Raw genomic sequence first — 19,692 nt, 5'->3', positions numbered from 1 at the left:
GAGGTGTTTTCCAGGTAAAATTCAGCTTCCAAAAGGCAAATTGGCAGGGAGAAAATCCAAGTGTCTTTGGGGGGAAAAAAAGAGAAATATTTAGGAGTTGTTTTAAAGTTGATTTTGTGATGAAGGAGTGGATTAAGGAGATCTGGTGCCACAAAAAACTAAAATTATTGAGAATTTCTGGATGTGGGTTGAGGTCCTTGTTCATCCTTTCTGCCCTGCATCCCTCTTCTTGCCTTAAATCCCTTTTTTTTTTTTTTTTGGGAATTCCATGGGATCACACATTTTTTGTCTTTCTGAAGAGCAGCCTCCTGTTTTGATCAACATCTCCCATTCCAGATATTGGTGCTGTAGTTTTTAATAACTTAATTAATTAAAACATTATTTCTCACGTGGAATTTGCCAAAATCCCACCAATATTTGATCCTGATGGAGCTGATGCGGTGTAAGAGTTGTCAATGGATAATGCCTTGGGAAAAAAGCAGGAAAAATCTGCTGGAATGAGGTGGAATAGAGATTTTTTAGTGACCCATCCCTGTCAGAATTCCTGCAAAGATCTGTAGGATAAGGAGATCTTGGAGACCCTGGATGTGATGAGATCCAGACTCATTCAGATTTTCCCAGAAAACTGGGAGTTGTCCCATCTTCCATCCTCCAAAATCCAAATTATTGCTCTCCCTGTCAGGAATCAAGCAGGGCTTATGAATAAAATTTGGTTTTCCAGGTTACTTTATCCCAACTTTTCTTTGATTCCTGGATCTTCCAGGTAATTTTTGTGTTCTTTAATCCAAGCCTGAAGCTTCCCCAGCAAAACCACGGAGGAAATTTTCATTTCCAGCCTTGTTTCACTTTGGAAAGTTATTTATTTCTCAGAGCTGTCTCAAGAAAACTTCCAGGGCAGGGTGATCCTGCTCATTGATGGAATTAACATCTCATTTCCCAGGACTTTTTTTCCCTATTTCTAAAGGTGCCCAGCATGGCTGGAATGCAAAAATATTCATTAAAAACGGGAGCTGAGAGCCAGCGGCTCCTTCCCAAGCCCCGGCATCCTGATCCTGGGATAATGAACCACTTGGTGTCCTGATCACTTGGAATTATCTCTCCATGGAGAGGTCATCTGGAATTATCTCTCCATGGAGAGGTCAGATGATGGGGAAGGAGGGGAGGAAAGGGGAGGGAAAATCTCCGGAGGGAAAGGAACTGGGAGATGGAATCCGTGGATGAAGATCCCATGGGAAGAGGGAATGTGGGAGAGCTTGGGAGAGGAGGGACATGGGGACACTTCAGGGGTGTTCGGGCACACAAGGGTGTCCAGGAGTGGATCCCCGTGGGATTTGGGATCTGTGGGATTCCTGTGGGATTTAGGACCTGTGGGATTCAGGATCTGTGGGGTTTGGGACCTGTGGGATTCAGAACCGGCTGGGATTCAGAACGTGCTGGGATTCCTGTGGGATTCAGAACGTGCTGGGATTCCTGTGGGATTCAGAACCTGTGGGGGTCGTGACCTGTGGGATTCAGGATCTCTGGGACTGAGGACCTGTGGAATTCAGCATCTGTGAATACAGTGGGATTCAGGACCTGCTGGGATTCCTGTGGGATTCAGAACCTGTGGGATTCAGAATTTTTGAGATTCAGGATCTGTGGGATTCAGGACCTGCTGGGATTGAAGACCTGTGGGATTTGGGACCAGTGGGATTCCTGTGGGATTCAGGATCTGTGGGATTCCTGTTGGATTCAGGACATGCTGGGATTGAGGCTCTGTGGAATTCCTGTGGGATTCAGGACCAGTGGGATTCCTGTGGCATTCAGGATCTGTGGGATTCCTGTTGGATTCAGGACATGCTGGGATTGAGGACCAGTGGGATTCCTGTGGGATTCAGGACCAGTGGGATTCCTGTGGGATTCAGGACCAGTGGGATTCCTGTTGGATTCAGGACATGCTGGGATTGAGGCTCTGTGGGATTCCTGTGGGATTCGGGACCTGCTGCTCACCTGTGGGCCTGGCTCTCCCTGTGGCCCTCGAGGTCCAGCTGCTCCGGCCCCTCCAGGCTTCCCAGGCCATCCCGCTTGTCCCTTGAATCCTCCCAATCCAGGAACTCCCTTGGCTCCCTGGGAATCACAGGGGTTTTAGGGATGGGGCAGCCAAACCTCATCCAAACACTTCCATGGCATTGGGAATATGGGAACACCTCCCACATTCCTTGGCGTGGGAGCTTTGCTCTCCACCTTTTCTTGCCCAGAAGGTGCTTGGTGACTTGGATTTTCCATCCAACTAATCCCAAGAATTCCTAAATTCCCAGCTCACCTAAACAGAACCTTTTCATTTGTAACCCTGGGAAAAACGAGGAAAGAGGAAGATCCCAAACCCATAAATTTCATCTTCACCACTGAGCTTTCTCCCAGAGCTGCTGGAACAGAAAATATTCCCATGAAACGCAGCAGAAGGAAAAATCCAACACCCAGCAGTGGTGGAAAACAAATCTGTGGGAGAGGAGAAGGCCAGGAGAGGGAGGGAATGAGAATTCCCTGGGAATGATCTCCAAGCCACCAACCAGAGACTTCAGGAGGTGTTCGACCATCAGGGAATGGGGAACAGATTTGTTTTCAATAAAATCCTTTAAGATCCCAAATCCATTGGAGACTGGAATGTGGGAAGGGCCTGAGGGGCTGGAAAATGCCAAGAGATTTGATGGAGGCTGATGAGATTTTGTTTGGGGTTTTTTTTCCCCTAAAAATTTACTGTTTTAACAGAAATCCCAAATTTTTTTTTCCCATATGGCAGAGTACAAATTTAGGTGTGTTTTTTTTTTTTTTAAGGAATAAAGCAGGAAATTAAGGAATGCTGAGAAGGAAGATTTGTGAGGAGTGACACAGGTGGGAATTCCTCAAGGAAATGAGAACAGAACTCGGAATCAGCCTGGAGACCTTTCCCATTTCCCATGCCAAGGTGGCCACAGCCTGATCCACTTCTATCCCAGGGATTTACCCTGGGAATGGTTGTGGAATAACTCTGCCAATGACTCCCAGCCCCTCTGGATGGCTTCTCCTCACACTAAACTGGCTCTTCCTGGGATTTTATCCATGGACAGAGGGGAATTTAAGGAGACCTCTCTCTCCTGCCCTTTTCCAACTGCATTCCCCCAACCCTAACGTTCCAGCCAGTTGACATTTCCCCTCTGGAAAGGGCACCAGTGATGTGGAAAATGTTAAATTTTGTTAACTGCACCTGATGGATGTGGGATTTATTCCTTGGAAATGGCAGCGTGCTCAGCACCAACCTTTTCTCCTTTCTCCCCAGGAATTCCCGAGGCGCCGTCGCTCCCCGAGGCTCCTGGTTCACCCTGGAAGGAGCCAAGGTAAAATCATGGCTAATGTGGGCTTGGAAAGGCTGGGATTTTGGGAATTAACTGGTTTTTCCTTGGATTGGAGTTATTTACTGAGTGTCACCTCAGTCTGGGCACTGGTGGTGTTCCAGGAGAGGGAAAATTCCCATTAAGATGGAAAAAGAGCCTGTGGAGCATCGGGGTTGGGATGGATGAACTCAGCTGGGGAGGTGAGTAAAGACCCCAATCCCAATATCCAAGAATCCTCACCCAATCCATGCTGATTTATGGGAACAGATCCAGGAGAACCCAATTTATGCCCTTTGGAAGAAACGGGAATTTTCCAGAGGTGGATTTGGGAAAACTTCTGGGAAAACTCTTGTGGGATGACCTTTAATGTCCCTTCCCAAACCATTCCATGATTCTGTGATGGTTCAGATCCTCACCTTTGGTCCATGCTGTCCATTTAACCCTGGAATTCCCAGTTTTCCAGGACTGCCAACTTCTCCCTGTGGATGGAAGAGCAGTGGAGATGCTGTGAGGACAAAGAACCCCAAAAACATCGGGAAAACCCTGGAAAATCAAGGAAAGGGATAACCCTGGGATGACACTCAGAGATGAAGTCTCACCTCAGCCTAGAAATTTCAGATCACTAAAATTTAACTATTAATGAATGAGACAAATTAACAGACTAACACTAATTTAACTCAACACCAAGATAATTTGGAATCCTTAAAACTGGAGATTATCCCAATGCCAAGCTCTCCTGGAGGGAAGCAGGTGGGGAATTCCCTAGATAAAAAATCAGTTACCAAATGGAGCGGGGCTGATGAATCCAAACGTTAATAGCGACAATAATAAAAATAATATTAATTAAAAAATTATTATAGCCACAATAATAACAACAACATTGCCTCTGTCACCAATAGCTCCCATTTCTCTTATCAAGCTTCCCAATCCCTCCATAAAAAACCCATTAAGGCTCATTGGATGTTGTTTACTGATAAGGAACTAATGGTGGTGATAAGAGCCCGGCACCAATTTAGACCTGAGCCCAGGCTGTTGCTAAGCCACGGATCAGGAGGGATTTGGGCTGGGTTTAGTTTAGATTTTAACCCTAGATTATCCCAAAGTTCCCTGCAAGCCTTAAAGCTTCCTGATCCATGATTCCCTGCTCTTCACAGGGCTTCCAGGAGGGATTTTCCCACAGAAATGGAGTGGATTCCTCAGGATTCCATGTCATGGATCAGGAGGGATTTGGGCTGGGTTTAGTTTAGATTTTAACCCTAGATTATCCCAAAGTTCCCTGCAAGCCTTAAAGCTTCCTGATCCATGATTCCCTGCTCTTCACAGGGCTTCCAGGAGGGATTTTCCCACAGAAATGGAGTGGATTCCTCAGGATTCCATGTCATGGATCAGGAGGGATTTGGGCTGGGTTTAGTTTAGATTTTAACCCTAGATTATCCCAAAGTTCCCTGCAAGCCTTAAAGCTTCCCGATCCATGATTCCCTGCTCTTCACAGGATCCTTCCAGGAGGGATTTTCCCACAGAAATGGAGTGGATTCCTCAGGATTCCATGCATGAAGCTTTCCTGGGAACGAGTGGGAAGCAGTTTTGGGAATGGGGCAGCTGGAGCAGGGTGGAAAGCTGGGCTTGGCTCACCTTGGCACCTTTGGCTCCGGGAGCGCCGATCCGACCTGGAAGCCCCCGCAAGCCCTGGGAATTAAGGAGATGACAGGGAATGAGGGCAGAGGAGGAATTCTGGGGCTGCTGGAAGCTGCTTCCCCACCTCTGCTCATCCCAGCCTTTATTCCCCAGGATCACGGAGTGGTTGAGGTTGGAAGGAGCTCTGGAGAACATTTCTCCAACTCCCAATCTGAGCGGTGCCATCCAAAGCTGTTCCACCACGTTCCCGGGTATTTTGGGCATCTCCAAGGATGGGGATTTCCCGGGATCTCATCCATGTCCTACCTTTGTCCCTTTCTGCCCAGTGTCACCAGTGGTTCCAGGGTCACCTTTCCCTCCCTACATGGAAAAAAAAAGGACAAAGGAGACGAATTTTTGGGAATAATGGGCCAAAATCCCATCCATGTGCCAGAATTTTTTTGGGAGCCTCCTTGTCGTGAAGGAGCTGATCCCAGGAAATCCATGAGGGATTTAGTGAAGGATTCCTTGGTTTCCTGCTCTCCATCAGGCAGAGAGGGACTTGGGATGTGAAGGGAATTGAAATTTGGGCATTGGTAAGAAACAGAGGAAAGCTCAGGCTGGGAAACACGGGATAAGTTAGAAATTTTGGGATATGGACGTGCTGGGAAATGGAGGAGGACAACTCCTAAAAACCAGGCCACGATGTGCCTTGGAGACTTTTCCAGGATTTGGAAAAGACACTGAAGGGGACCCTGAAGAAAGCCCTGAGGCCTTTAGGGAGTGGGAAGGGAAAGAAATGTGGGATTTGGGAAGGAGGGGACAGAAATGTGGGGTCCAGAAAGGCACAAAAGGAGTGTGGGATCTGGGAAGGAGCAGACAGGAATGTGGGATTTGGGAAGGAGCAGGCAGGAATGTGGGATCTGGGAAGGAGCAGAGAGGAGTGTGGGATCCAGGAAAGAGCAGAGCCTTTTCCAAACAATCCGTGTCCCTTCCTGCCACTCACCGGCTTCCCTTTCTGTCCCTGAAGGCCTCTGTCACCTTTGGCTCCCTTGATCCCGTTCTTCCCATCCAGTCCTGCTGCACCCTGCCAGAAAGTTGGGAAAAATTCATTCCAGAGCCTGCTTTTTTCAGGGAAGAGGGATGAGGACAGTCCAGAGTGGAATCCCAGCTGTAGGATCCCTCAATCCGAGGGCAGAAGCTCCCCCAGGAACAGCCCCAAGGCCTGAGGCTGGGATTTAGATCCCATTCCTCACCCCAATTCCATGGATTGTAAATCCCCAGCAAAGGAAACCTGGGAGGGGATGAATTTGTAATTCCAACTGGGGAGATTGTGGCAGCAAAAGGGTCATTCCAGGCAAGGAGATTTGGATGGGGTTGGGAATGGGAACAGGGATTTAAGAAATTATTTAAGGGGTCTGCAGGTTTTTTATCCCATTGTGGAATTTTTTGGCTGGTGGGACCTCATTTCATGGAGTCTCCCATTGTTGTGGTAGCAAATAAAGCTGCTAAAAATCCTAGTTTTTAAAATTTATTTTTAAATTTAAATTTATTTTTCCCAGGGTTGCTGCAGTCTCCTCATCCATCCTGGCCAATTTTCATGGCATTTTCCAGCACCTGGATGTGAAGGAAAAATTTGATTTATCCCCACTTGAGCCCCTCTCAGGGGAGAATGAATTGGCTGCTTGAGCAAATCAGGAGCTGAACAAGCGGAATTCTTTGCTTGGAATTTGTTTGCTGTGGTTGTTGGAAGGAAACAAATTCATTAAGATAAAAAAAAAAAAATCAGATTTGTGTGCCAGGGACTCCCTGGATCAGGGAAATCCATGTTGCTCCATATTCCAGGCACAGATATCTCTTTATTGGTAACTATTTATTGACACAATCAATAGAAAATTCCATCTGGGGACGTAAATAAACCATAAAACCCTGGGAAAATGGGAATATTTCTGTTTGCTGGGACAGATTGGAGGGTAATAAACCATTTGTGTGATGGTTAAATCCCACAGATCTGAGATACCTTGAAGTGCCTGGAGTCTTGAAGGAGCTGGGAGCTGGGATGAGAGCAGGAATGGCTCAAAAAGCTTCTTTTTGTGCACAAAAAACCCTGAGATTAATTAGAGTTCTCCTAATTTAATTTAATTTAAATTTAATTTAAACTTTAATACTTCTCTTAATTATCCCAAATATCTCTAGTGCAGGTTTTCCATGTTTTCCTGTCCAACTAATCTTCCTGCTTTCCATGAGATCCTTCTCGTCCTGAGAGAATCCCAGATGGTTTTAGGAAAAGTTAAACTCACTCAAGGATATGCCGAAGGAAAGCTGGGTCTAAGCCTGGCCTACTTAGTCCAGGCAACAAATAAGATTTAGACCTGGGTTTTATCTCTCTGTAATTGGTTTGCTGCTTGTCCTGGGCTGGAGAGATTTTGGAATATGGATTGGAATGTTTAAAATCATAAGGATGTGCTGGAAAGCTGGGTCTAAGCCTGGCCTACTTAGTCCAGGCATCATAAATAAGATTTAGACAAGGATTTTGTCTCTCCATAAGTGGTTTCCTGCTGGAGAGATTTTGGAATGTGGATCGGAATGTTTAAAATTGGGATTGGACATGGCTTGAAAGGGAAGAAGATCATGGAGGTGATGCTTTCCCAGGACAGGGAGAAGATGGGATTGGAGGAATTTAAAGAGAAAAAAAAAAAAGGAAAAAAAAAAAAAAGAAGAAAATGCAAAGAAGCCAAATGGAAATTTGTTCCCTTGGATTTCCATCCCGGTGTCGTGCCAGGGAAGTCAAGGCTGGACAATAAATGGGAGTAAATTAAAATTTAACTGGCAATTTAAAGGCAATTACTGCGGGAATGCTGGAAACAGACTCCGGCTCTTTGGATTTGGGATTTGAACATTGCTGGAGCTGAACTGCCAACGCTCTGGGGCCATGCAGAGAGGCTGAGTCACCAACCTGTGACGCAGAGAAACCTTGGATCCTCCGCTCCCAGGCGAAAACTCCCGCGGAGCTCTGGGCTGGAGGAGCCAGGGAGGAGCTGGGAATGAGCAGGGACACGTTGGGAAAGGCTGGAATCCATTGGGATGCTCCCCCGAAAGGATGGAGCCCTTTGAAGGCACACATCAAAAGGAGGATGAATCCCCCAAACTTCTCCTAAAAGGTTTTCCACCTCCTGGGCTCCCGCTCCTCAATATTTGATGGGATGATGTAAATGGAAGCTCCACCCGGGAGCTCCAGCTGTGGTTTTAGCTCTTACTGGATTTTGGGGCAGGGTTATTTGCTGCAGTTTTGAGCTCTTTTCCCCCCACAAAAATTTGGTGTTTGGGGTGGGAATTGCTTGGTTTAGTGGAAAATTCCCCTTGGTGGGGGGTTTGGAATGAGAGGATCTGGAAGGGAATTATCCAACCCTCAGCATTTTAAGATTTTGTGTGATCCCAGTTTTCCTGGGAAACTTAATATCCATCAGAAACTCAAATTCCTGCTTGTAAACCATTCCCACTCCTGCTGAACTCCGAGTCTGGTGTTCTCCAGGGATTCAGAATCTCTGGAAAACCAAATCAGGGAGCAAGAAATGAGGGAAAAGAGCATTAAAAATCAGAGTTTTGGGGAGAATAACGGGTTAATCCGTTGTAATTTTAATGCACAATCACAAGGAATAAAGAAGGGGAGCTGGAAGCCTGAGTCCATGATCCAAATGATGAGTTAATGGGAATAAAAAGCAGCAATTGGAACATAAAAGAGGGAAGCGAGGCAGGAACAGCAAAATAAAAAGGGAGAAGAGCTTTTAGAAAAGAGGGGAAAGGAGGAGGAGGCGCCTGGAATATCAAAACTGAACCCGTGTGTGAAGTCAAGTGGATCCATTGAAATTTTCCGAGGAATAATTGCAGGGAGAAGACACAAATGCTGTCAGCTCGGCTGGGAACTTCCATGGATCAGAAAATCAGGAGAGTAAATGGATGAGGGCGCCGAAATCACTGCCAGGGAATTCAGCAGGAGCAGCAATTGTTGGCAATTTGTTGGAATAAAAGGTGGGATTAGAGGGAAATGAAGGAAAATGAGGAGCACGAGGCTGTACCTGGAAGATTTGGTGTAGGATCCAGGCAGGATGGGAGTTCTGTCCTCGGGAAAAGAGGATTTGGGGAATGAGGGACGGCTCAGGAATAACTCAGGGAAGGAATAATCCAAGTGGGAGCACTTAGGAAATGAAGTGGGAGATTAATTCCCATCAGGATCCTCCCTCAGGTGCCTGAATGGATGGGAATGATGGGTGAGAATTCCTTAAATCTTCCAATAAAATCAGTGGGAAGTGAACCTGGCAGAGTGGCCCCAGGTGGGATGAATTCCAGAATTTATCCTGGGTCCTCCAGCAGAGTCCCAGCTCAGATGTGGCTTTTGCAATTTTTGGAATGTGGCGAGGGATCAAATCCCAGCTTTGCCCTGCACGAGCAGAATCCCAGGATATTTCCAAAAGGAAAACTCCTGTGCTTTGCTCAGATGGTGGATGGCAGGACACCACTCTGTGGGAACTATTACCCTAAAATCCAGGGAAAACCGAGATGCTGGGATCCCTTTGCACTCAGCAAACTTTGCTCCATTCCCGGATGGATTCACCCCATGGAGTCAGGTGTTCCCTAAAAAACAATTCCATAAATATCCTCAATCCAACCCCTAGCTGTGCTGATCCCAGGTCTTGCAGCACATTCCGGCCTCAAGGCTTTGGCCAAGTGCTCAGAAGGTTGTTTATAATTATTAATAGCAATAATAATTAATACAATAGCTAATTGGATGACGGCTTTTTCCTCAGGGAGCAATTCCCACTCGGGATTTCAGGCCTGTCAATAATTCCATGGCTGTGACCAGGAATCAGTGGGGACTTATTTCTTTGGACAACCTTGGAAATTTGGAGTTTGGGCCCTTAATTTAAGAGCTGGACTTGATGATCCTGGTGGGTCCTTTATAACTCCAAATATTCCATGATTCCGTGATCCTGAGAGCCTTTGGAGCTTGGAGATTTTTCCACTTGGGGCGAATACACCGAAGGCATTAAAAACATTAAATAAATGTATTTTTCTTGCGTTCCTTAATGCAAAATCATGGAATCATGGAATGCTTTGGGTGGGAAGGGGCCTTAAATCCCATCCAGTTCCAGTCCCAAGGGCAGGGACACCTCCCACTATCCCAGGTTCCTCCAAGCCTTGTCCAACCTGGCCTTGGACACTTCCAGGGATGGGGCATCCATATTTTTTTGGGGAATTCTGTGCCAGGGCATCCTGAACCTCACAGAGAGGAATTTCTTCCACAAGCCATAACCCCAAACCTCTGGCTGTGATCCCTGATATCCATGCTGGTTTTCCAGCAAAACCTCCTGGAACAGGGACTTTGGGGAGCAGCTCTGAGTTCCCATGGCCTCTTCCCACCCTTTCCCAAATTCCTGGCTGTGGGAGAGGACCAGGGCCCTTCTCCACACCCAGGGTTTGGAAAGGCAGGGAAACGTTTTCCGACTCACGGAAGATCCCGGCGAGCTCGGTTCTCCTGGCTCCCCCTGCAAGGAAAGCAGGGACGAGTTACCCTGGGGAAGAGCTGAGATCCCTCTGGAAACAGGGAATGCTGTAGGAATTCTGGAAAAGGGACAAGGAGAGCTTTGCGGAGCTCCTTACAGTAGCAGCTGGAAGGGCAGTGGGATATCCCAAATATCCCTGCTGGAAAACAATGGATTCCATGGACTCTAAATGGAGCTTGGAGAACATCTCTCACCTCCCTCCTGGAATATTGACATTCCAGCAACTCCTTACTGACCATTCCAGCCTGGGAAAGCTCCCAGAGTGCTCTGCTCCATTAAAATCTTCAGGATTTTCCTGGAAAAGTGCAGCTGCTCCTGCTTTTCCAGAGCTTCAGTCATTCCAATCAGCAATTTTGGGGAGGGAATGAGGGATTATATCCCATGGGAAAACCAGGGATGGGATCTTCCACCTCAGTCCTGGCAGAAGATGCCTCAAGTTTGGAACTCACCTTCTGTCCTACGGGTCCTCTGCTCCCGAAAAGTCCCATCATTCCCTTGGATCCAGCTTCTCCTTTGATTCCCTAAAATGTTAAAATCCCTGTTAAATACATTGTGAGCACCTGCTCTCTGGAATTTATCCATGGAAAAACCCATGGAGATAATCAAGATGACCAAAAGCACAATTTCCATATCAAAATTCCATCCCAGGGGTTGGGAAGAAAGCCACCAGTGCCAGGAGTCGGCAGGAAGCTCTGGGGATTGTTCTGGAGAAGATTCCTTGCCCAGTGGTGGGGATTGAAGGAAAACAGACAGGAAGGGAGTTTGGATCCTCGGGATGAGCTGTATCTCTGCCAAAAATCCAGGACAACACCCTGCTGGGCTCACTGGGGCTCGAGATTCTGCTCTCCAGAGTCATCCAGATATTGATCCAAGAGGAGATGTTTGTGTGTTATTTTACAGATTATTTTTCATGGATTAGTATTTCTGGAATATTTTAATGGGTTATTTTTTTATGGAGGATTTTTCATCAGAGTCCAGTCGCAGAAATGAAGTACATGGAATTTTATCTGACTTTAAAACACAGGAACACCCACCATGGGAGAATCTCCAAGAGTTTCCTTCACTCTGGGGACCCGAGTAGTGGGATCAGAAAAGGGCAGGATCTGCTTCTTCCCAAGGGACATGGAATGTTATCCAACTTTAAAAAAACATGGGAGAATCTCCAAGAGTTTCCTTAACTTTGGGGACCTGAGCAGCAGGATCAGAAAAGGGCAGGAATTGCCTCTTCCCAAGGGACATGCTCATCTTGGATCAGGCAATTCCCACCTGGACTACACCGGGATCCAGCTTCCCGTGGGAAGTAACAGGAGCTGGATGTGTCACTGCTGCTGTAGGAACTCCAATTTATTCAGTCCTGGGTCAGCCTTGTGAAGCCAAAGCCATTTCCGTGAGATGGAAATTGGGATGAGTAGGACACGGAGACGGGAGCTGTGACTCAGCTGGGAGTGGGAGAATTCTGTGATTCCTCCCAGGAAAACGGGGCTGGGTTGGGACCTGGGATGAGCTCCTGGGGAGCAGAGGGAGAGGGAGGAGCCATGCCACCAGCCAGGGGACGCAACAGGGACACGGGAGCCATCCGAGCCTTACCGAGAGCATTCCAGAGGCTCCAGGAGCAGGGACGGCTCCTGGAGGGAGAGGGGGATGTGGGAATGGAATGATCACTTTTCCCAGTGGGACACCTGAGAAATGGGATGTGTTTGGGGTTCCCAAGACCCTGCCCAGCCCCCTCCTCTCCCTGTTGGTGCCAGAGTTGGGTGTGGCTGTGTTTTCCAGCAGAGACTGGAGAATCCCAGGATGGATTGGGATGGAAGTGACTGTAAAGATCACCCAGTTCCAATCCCAGCCATGATCCCAGGTTGCTCCAAGCCATGTCCAGCCTGGCCTTGGGTACTTCCAGGGATCCAGGGGCATCCATAATTTTTCTGGGAATTCCTTTCACCACCCTCAGTCCCTTCCTCACAGGCTTTGGGAAGTTCCCACCTTTTCTCCTACGGGTCCATCCTCTCCCTTCTCGCCTTTGTCTCCATCAAAACCTGGCAGTCCCTGCTCACCCTGAAAGGAAAACCAGGAATTGGTGGATTTGAATTATTCCACCTCTCCTGGAAGGATCCAGCTGGATCCAAGTGCTGCTTCCAAGCGCTGATCCTGAGCAGGGAAGGGACAAGTTGGAAAACCAAACTTACAGGATCTCCTTTGGTGCCTTTGTAGCCCTGGGGTCCAAAAATTGTCATGGATTCACCCTGGAGAAAGGAGAGACAGGGAAAGGGATCCACAGGGAGCTCATGGATCTCACTGGGAATGCAGTGATAAAACAACATTAATTGTTAGGGTTAATCACCCTTAATTAAAAGCTGGATCATGAGCATGCCCAGAAAACCCCAAATCCTGAGATTTCCCAGTGGCTTCCTGTCCCCAAAAACGTTGGAGCCCGCTGGTGTTATCCCAGCACAGTTCTCCTGGATGGAAAGGGACAACGGGATCATTCCCTGATCCCAGTGCTGGGACAGATTCCATGAGTGACCCGTGGCTTTGTCACTCAGGGGGTGGGGATTTCCAGTTCTTCCCAGCTGCGGGAAGCAGCCACAGGCAGGATAGGGAATGGAGCTGTCCATGGTGTTCCGGATTATGGACGCAACCAGAGCTGAGGAATGGCACCAAGGTCACCCCTCAGAGGGAGGTTTTGGGGGGTGACACCCCCAAAGTGTCACCCCTGGGAGCCACAGGGACACAGGAACCCCACAGACACATCCTTGCCGAGATCCTCAGGGAGTGGAATCCTGGCTATTCCAAGGAATGGCTCCGCTCTGGAGAAGGGATGGCTGTGTCTCCAAAGGTGGGCAGCTGGGTTCCCTTTGGAAAAAACTCCCTTCACTCAACTGCCTTCAGTGCAAATATTCCTGATCCGGGTGATTCCGCCTTGCTGGGGTTTTACCAACTCCACATCTGTCAATATTCCCAAAAATCTGACATTTTTTGGACTCTGTCCAACCCTCTCCACAGGACCCTGCCCGAATTCTGGTTTCATACACATTCTTGCTTCCCAGCTCTCTAACAGAGCCAGGATGGGGCTCAACAAATTCTGGGAATAGAAGGGAGACTAAAAATCCTGCAGTTTAATCCGTGGAGTTATTCCTACACTGATACAGGGAGAATGAGATGGAAAATTAAGCTGGAATCAGGTGGAACAAACCCAAGGCAATTTTTCCCTCCGGCTCCCGTTTTATCTCCGATTCCACCTCATCTTTTACGAAGGCATCCTTCGGAAAACTCATCCCACATTCCTTCGGCTCGGGAAGAGTTCCGAGGCCTCCTCACGAAGCAAATTAAGAATTGATTGGTCTCCGGGGCGAGTTCCTTTCCAGAGGAGCTTCCTCAGAGACAAATGGGCCTTAATCACGGAATATTGCGTGACTCAAAGGCGGCATCATCACGGAGCTTTTCCAAAACCTCATTTTCCAACGAGCCATTCCGGCCAGGAAGGGACTTAACAAAACGCCGGGCACGAGTTCAGCGGTTTCTGAGCATTTTCCAGGAGCACTTGAGGAGTTATTTTCCCATTACCTGTCAGGAGCCAGCTCGGGCTGTTGGAAATTAAGGTTGGCTTTGGGGTCAGCTGCTCATTCCAAAAATCAGGGGGAATTTTCTTCCTCTCTTAATTCAGGATTTTTGTGCCCCAGCAAATTGTTCCTAAAATTACTTTATTTTTTTTTTTTTGGTTGTTGTTGTGCTTTGTAGGATCCCATCAAATACATCCTACAAACTCAGCTCCGAGAGATGTTTCCAGTGTGAGGATAGAATAAAAAAAATTGATTTAAACTGGTGGAGGCCCCCAAAAAGCAGGGGGAGAATCCAGGTGTTGCCTCCTCTTAATTTCATAGGCACAGCAAGGAGATGATGGATCCAGGCTTTTCTGGGAGCCACACAGTGAAAGGAAAACCTCAAAAAATCTGGAATGTCCTTACTCGTTCTCCCTTTGGTCCCAGAAATCCCCGATCACCCTAAAAACAGGAAAAGAAAAAAAAAAAGGGTGAATTATTCCCTTTTTATTCCCTCTTGTGTTGCTCAGGCCATTGATTCCCACTCCAAGCCAATTAAACCTCCTGGAGCTGCAAGTCAGATCCTCTGGACACCCTGGAAAACCCTCGGCTCGCCATGAAATGTTGTGGAAAATCCAAATTTATGGCACTGACAATGAATAAAACCCCAGGGGACTGAGGTGGCTTTCCTGACTCCATGCTCAGCACAATGTGGGATTGCTGCTGGATTTCTCATCCCAATGGGATTCAGCACCTCCATCCTGGAGGGGTGGGATGGCATCCTAAAAATGAAGGATTTCCCAAATTTCTTCCTCAAATATTTTAATGGAATCTGTATGGAATTGGAGCTGGAGTGCAGAGCACATGAGGCTGATCCAGGGGCTCTCCCATCCCATTCCCAGGAGATGCTGGGATTATTCCCAAAGGCTGATCCAGGGGCTCTCCCAGCCCATTCCCAGAAGATCTGGGATTATTCCCAAAGGTTAATCCAGGGGCTCTCCCAGTCTGTTCCCAGGAGATCCTGGGATTATTCCCACTGGTTTAAAAGGCAAGATGCTCCCCACAACACCAGGGAACCATGTGGAGAAAAGAGTTGTAGATAAAATAGGAGTTTTAGATAACAAAATAGGAGTTTTAGATAAGATACGAGTTGCAGATAAGACAAGAATTGTAGATAACATCAGTTCTTACTCTTTGGCCTTTCACGCCTGGGAAGCCTTTTGGACCCTGGAAAAACACATTAAAAATACGTGAGGATCCACAAAAAAAGGAGGAAAGCGGGAAGGTGAGAAAATTGGGAAAGAGCAGCCTCCATCCAAAGGCAGAGCTGCTTCCAGGGATGGGCTCCTGCATGGAAAACCTGCTGGAAGAGCCAGCACAGGAGCTCCTACTTTAATCCTCTGTGCACCACCGGGATCTCCTGGCAGGTGGATAAATTCAGCCAAATTCCCTCATTTTGAGAATCCCACTGGGATTTTTGGACTCTCAGCATCAAGGAAAAGCCGGGTGGCTCCAAGAGGTTCCTCCAAGGTGCAGGTGGATCCTTGATGGAGGCAAAGCCAGGGTGGGAAGCACATTTGGGGAGGTGAAAAGCCATCGTGGTCACCTCTGTTTGCTAAATTCCCGGGAATATGCAGGAAGATGGGAATTTCTATCTTTCCACTATCCCAGGGTGCTCCAAGCCTCATCCAACCTGGCCTTGGACACTTCCAGGGATGAGGCAGCCACAACTTTTCTGGGAATTCTGTGCCAGGACCTCCCCAGTCTCACAGGGAAGAATTTCTTCCCAATATCCTATTTATCCCTGCCCTATTCCAGTTTAAAGCCATTCCCCCATTTCCTATTGCTCCGTGTCCTTATAAAAAAATCCTCTTCCTTTCATTCCATGAAAAACAACAGCCTAATAAAAAATAATTAATAAACAATAATGAGTTTATCCAAATTTCTGCTGCCATTTGTGTCTCCCCCTACTCAGCCCCCTCCAGTGGAACAAGAACCTGAAATTCCTGCCCTGAAATTCCTGCCAACAGCAGGCAGGGATTGATATTCCAAGAGATCTTCCAAACCTTGGGATGAGCCACCCAAATGGACAAGGACAGCAAGGAATTCACAGGATTTCCACTTCCCCATCCCACTGGAATTCAGGTTCCCAAATCTCCATTTCCCACTGGAAGAATCCCATTTTATTTCTCTCATGGCTTGTGGGGATTCTGCTAGCCGTGGATCCATGGTTTTCCGGGAATACTGGAACACTCACCATCATTCCAGGGGGACCCCGCATTCCCACGATGCCCTCGTCACCCTGGAGGACGCAGAGGGGCAGGGATAGCAACGAGGAATGAGGCACACAGGGAATCCCAATCCCACAAACCATCCCGCTGGGAATGGGGCAGACAGAATTCCCTGTCTCCAGAGAACCTGTCCAACCTCCTCATCCCTCCATCAGGATTAGGAGCCCGGCGTTCTTACGGATTGGGATGGAAGAGCTGCACTGGAGGGCCCTTGAGTTGGCCCTACAGGACCAGCCTTTAAACCTCAGGAATTGCCCAAATTCCAAATAACTGAGGCCAAATTTAGGTCTCCCATATGAAGCCAACACAACCTGAGATCCTGAGATTTAGATTTTTGCCGGAGTTCGGAAGAGCAGAAACATTATTCCATCATTTCCTTTGGATAATGAAGCTCCAGCGAGGTTTACCCACAGCTGTTGACATTTCCAGGGAGTGTTTTGCCTCAGGGGCCCCATCCCAAGGCAGGTGAGGAGTTTGTCCCAATGGATTGGGCCATAAAATCCCGATTTATTTGTGGGACAGCCACAGGAGCAGCAAATTTAAACACGGCCTCAGATTCCGACTTCGTCTTTTCCAGAATGAGACCAAAACTTCACAGGAATTTTGCTGCCTGAAACCCTTCAGGAATTTCTGGGATGGGTAGTGGATGGATGAAGCTGCCTCCAAAGCAGGCTGGAGGCTGCAGAAATCCAAGCCTGGAATATTTATGGATGGACCTACCCGAGGGCCAGGGAATCCATGGGGACCTCTTGGGCCAGTGGCTCCAACACCGACTTCTCCCTGGAAAGCAAAGAATTCCAGAAGTGTCACCGGGAGCAGGGAAACCCCACCACACAATTCCTGATTAGTTTGGCCAGGATTGAAGTCCCAGGAAGACTCAGGACTCAATTCTATGGATTTTCTGCTATTTTCTCTGGAGGCTGCTCCAGGAACCATGGGAGGAAGAGAGTGAGGGTGGAATGGGATGAAGTAGGATGGGGTCAGGGATGAGGAGCCAGGAGAAGGCAGGGATTTGTCCCATTCCCATCCCAGGATTTCTGCTCATGACTTTCCCGGGAGGGTGGCACTGACCTTGTTGCCTTTGGGTCCAGGTGTCCCAGGAATTCCCTGTAGGACAAGGAGAAAAAATAAACAAATAAAAGGGAGGATTTGCTTTGGAAGTGTTCCGTGCTCTCCTATCCCAACAGTCCCAGAGGATCGAAGCCCATCCAGCCCAGATCCCTCATCCATCCCTCCCAAAAGGCACAGGGAATATTTACAAATCCACCTCTTTTCCTGGGGATCCCGATGGTCCCATGGGCCCAGGCGATCCACTCCGGCCTCTCCTCCCACGTTCCCCCTGGAAAACAAAACCCTTTGAGAGGAGAAGACATGGATGGGAATGGTCCTGACTTCCCTGATCCAGACAAAAGCAGGAGCTGGTGATCCGAGTGTTCCCTGCACTGGCAGGAATTTCCCCATGGAAAGGGTGGTCAGGCATTGGCAGGGGCTGCCCAGGGAGGTTTGGAGTGCCCATCCCTGGAGGCATCCAAGGAATTCCTGAAGGTGGCACTCACTGGGGATTTGGCACAGCTTGGACTCCTTGATCTTGGAGGGTTTTCCCAATCGCAGTGATCCTGGGATTCTGGGATTCCTCCCTCTGTTCCCAGGGATTAATGACCCCAAAATTCCAGCTGCCATCCCCACGGCCACTCCTTCCCAGTCCCCTCCTCCAGCCACACCATTAAATTCCCAGGAAGAACAACTTCCTGGGAGCTCCACTGTTTTCTTTTGGAACCTGAGGATCATCCCATCGTTCTAATCACTCCCAGTACCTTTCCTTTCCCAACTGGGATTTGTTCCCACTTCCCTGACAACGTCCAGGCTCAGGAAGACCTGGAATTGTGGGGGTTTGTCCCACAGGGGCCACGTGGCCTGGGCAGTTTGCTCATTGTGGTCACCTTGAGGTGACAAACACAGCCCATGGTGTCCCCTCACCTTCTGTCCCGGAATTCCAGGCACACCTGGAGCCCCTCTGTCCCCCTGGGATCCTGGAGTGCCGGCGTTGCCGCGAATTCCTTGGATGCCCTGAGCTCCTGGAGGTCCCGGGGCCCCTGGCTCGCCCTGGTGAGGGAATCACAAGGAATTGGAATATTGGGTGGGATTTGCTGGGGGTCCTGGAGAAAGTCTGGGATGTGTCCTTCAATTTCCATGATGAGTGTGTGGAATTTGGGACACCACTTCCAGTCCCGATCCATGAGGAGATCCAAGGGCAGAAGAAATTGTCACTGAACTTCGGGATGTCTTTTCTTCCCAAGTTTTGGCAACAAAAGGGCTTTTCCATGGCTCCCAAAAGACAGAGCCTTTAGCTCCTGACCTGTGGTGAATTCAAACATCCTAGGGATTCCTGGAGCTCCACAATTCCCTGATTTTTTTTCCCCCAGCCTGAGATGTCCCTGCTGATTGCAGAGAGGTCAGCCCAAACCCTTCCATGATTCCATAATTATCCTCAGGATCTCCTTCTGGAACAGCCCTTTGGAGGACACAGAGAGTTCCCTCTATCCCAAATCCTTCTCCTGTCTTTCCAGGATGATTTTGGTCCTTTCCCTTTGCAGCTCCACACCCAGCAGTGGAAAACCAGGATGACAAAGAGGAAAAACCCAGGGTAAAAAAAAAAAAATTCCAAGCGAGATTCAACCTTACCTTAAATCCAGGTGGCCCAGCCTGGCCAATGGGACCTCTGAACCCAATTCCTGGTTCTCCCTGTGAAAGGAAAGTCAGGAAAAATCAGGAATTCTCCTTCCAGTGTAAACCCAGCACAGGGAGAGTTTGGTTCATGCTGCTCTGTGGACATCCAGCTGAAATCCCACAGAGCTGATCCCATTCCAAGGGTTTCTGCAGAGCCCTCATCTCCTCTGGATGATCTGAGCTGGAGAGACAAAGCTGCTGGGAATCAGCTCTGGAAAAAATGGAGCTGGAATGTTCCTGGGAATGTTATCCCAGGATTCTGGGTCAAACACATTCGCTGTCATGACTCATTCCCAAGGTGTCCTGTCCATGTGATCCTCCTGGAGGATTCCTGGGAACGGCATCCCAAGACTCTGGATCAGATAAATTCCCTGGCATTCATGACTCTTTCCCAAGGTGACCTGTCCATGTGATCCTCCTGGAATATTCCTGGGAACATTATCCCACAATTCTGGGTCAAACTAATTCCCTGGCATTCATGACTCATTCCCAAGGTGTCCTGTCCCTGTGATCCTCCTGGAATCTCCTCCTGGTCCCCAGCCACACCTCAGGAGGTGACCTGGACACGGATCCCGTGGTGGGATATGGGAAAAGGAGGAAAAGTCACTCCTGG

The 19,692-nt window shown here is 48.3% G+C and overlaps 1 protein-coding gene across 1 annotated transcript in view; it reads right to left on the bottom strand.

Annotated features, from left to right (window-relative positions):
* The window catches only part of LOC121334170 (collagen alpha-1(VII) chain-like), an 80,595-nt gene that overhangs the window by 10,592 nt on the left and 50,311 nt on the right, over positions 1-19,692 (bottom strand). The window contains exons 58-75 of the mRNA XM_041401074.1: positions 19,035-19,094; positions 18,330-18,455; positions 17,620-17,691; positions 17,424-17,459; positions 17,073-17,132; positions 16,319-16,363; positions 15,253-15,288; positions 14,488-14,523; positions 12,709-12,765; positions 12,506-12,577; positions 10,975-11,046; positions 10,472-10,507; positions 5,971-6,051; positions 5,292-5,345; positions 4,983-5,036; positions 3,767-3,829; positions 3,276-3,338; positions 1,990-2,106 (exon numbers count right to left, since the gene is read on the bottom strand). Of these exons, the coding sequence (XP_041257008.1) occupies positions 1,990-2,106; positions 3,276-3,338; positions 3,767-3,829; positions 4,983-5,036; positions 5,292-5,345; positions 5,971-6,051; positions 10,472-10,507; positions 10,975-11,046; positions 12,506-12,577; positions 12,709-12,765; positions 14,488-14,523; positions 15,253-15,288; positions 16,319-16,363; positions 17,073-17,132; positions 17,424-17,459; positions 17,620-17,691; positions 18,330-18,455; positions 19,035-19,094 (1,140 nt within the window). The remainder of the gene's footprint in view (positions 1-1,989; positions 2,107-3,275; positions 3,339-3,766; positions 3,830-4,982; positions 5,037-5,291; positions 5,346-5,970; positions 6,052-10,471; positions 10,508-10,974; positions 11,047-12,505; positions 12,578-12,708; positions 12,766-14,487; positions 14,524-15,252; positions 15,289-16,318; positions 16,364-17,072; positions 17,133-17,423; positions 17,460-17,619; positions 17,692-18,329; positions 18,456-19,034; positions 19,095-19,692) is intronic.

The sequence above is a fragment of the Onychostruthus taczanowskii genome, unplaced genomic scaffold, assembly GCF_017590055.1.
Source record: "Onychostruthus taczanowskii isolate IOZ18803 unplaced genomic scaffold, ASM1759005v1 scaffold184, whole genome shotgun sequence".
Classification (NCBI taxonomy): Eukaryota; Metazoa; Chordata; class Aves; order Passeriformes; family Passeridae; genus Onychostruthus; species Onychostruthus taczanowskii.
The sequence above is the reverse complement of the archived record's forward strand: the minus strand, read 5'-3'. Positions and strand labels throughout refer to the sequence as shown.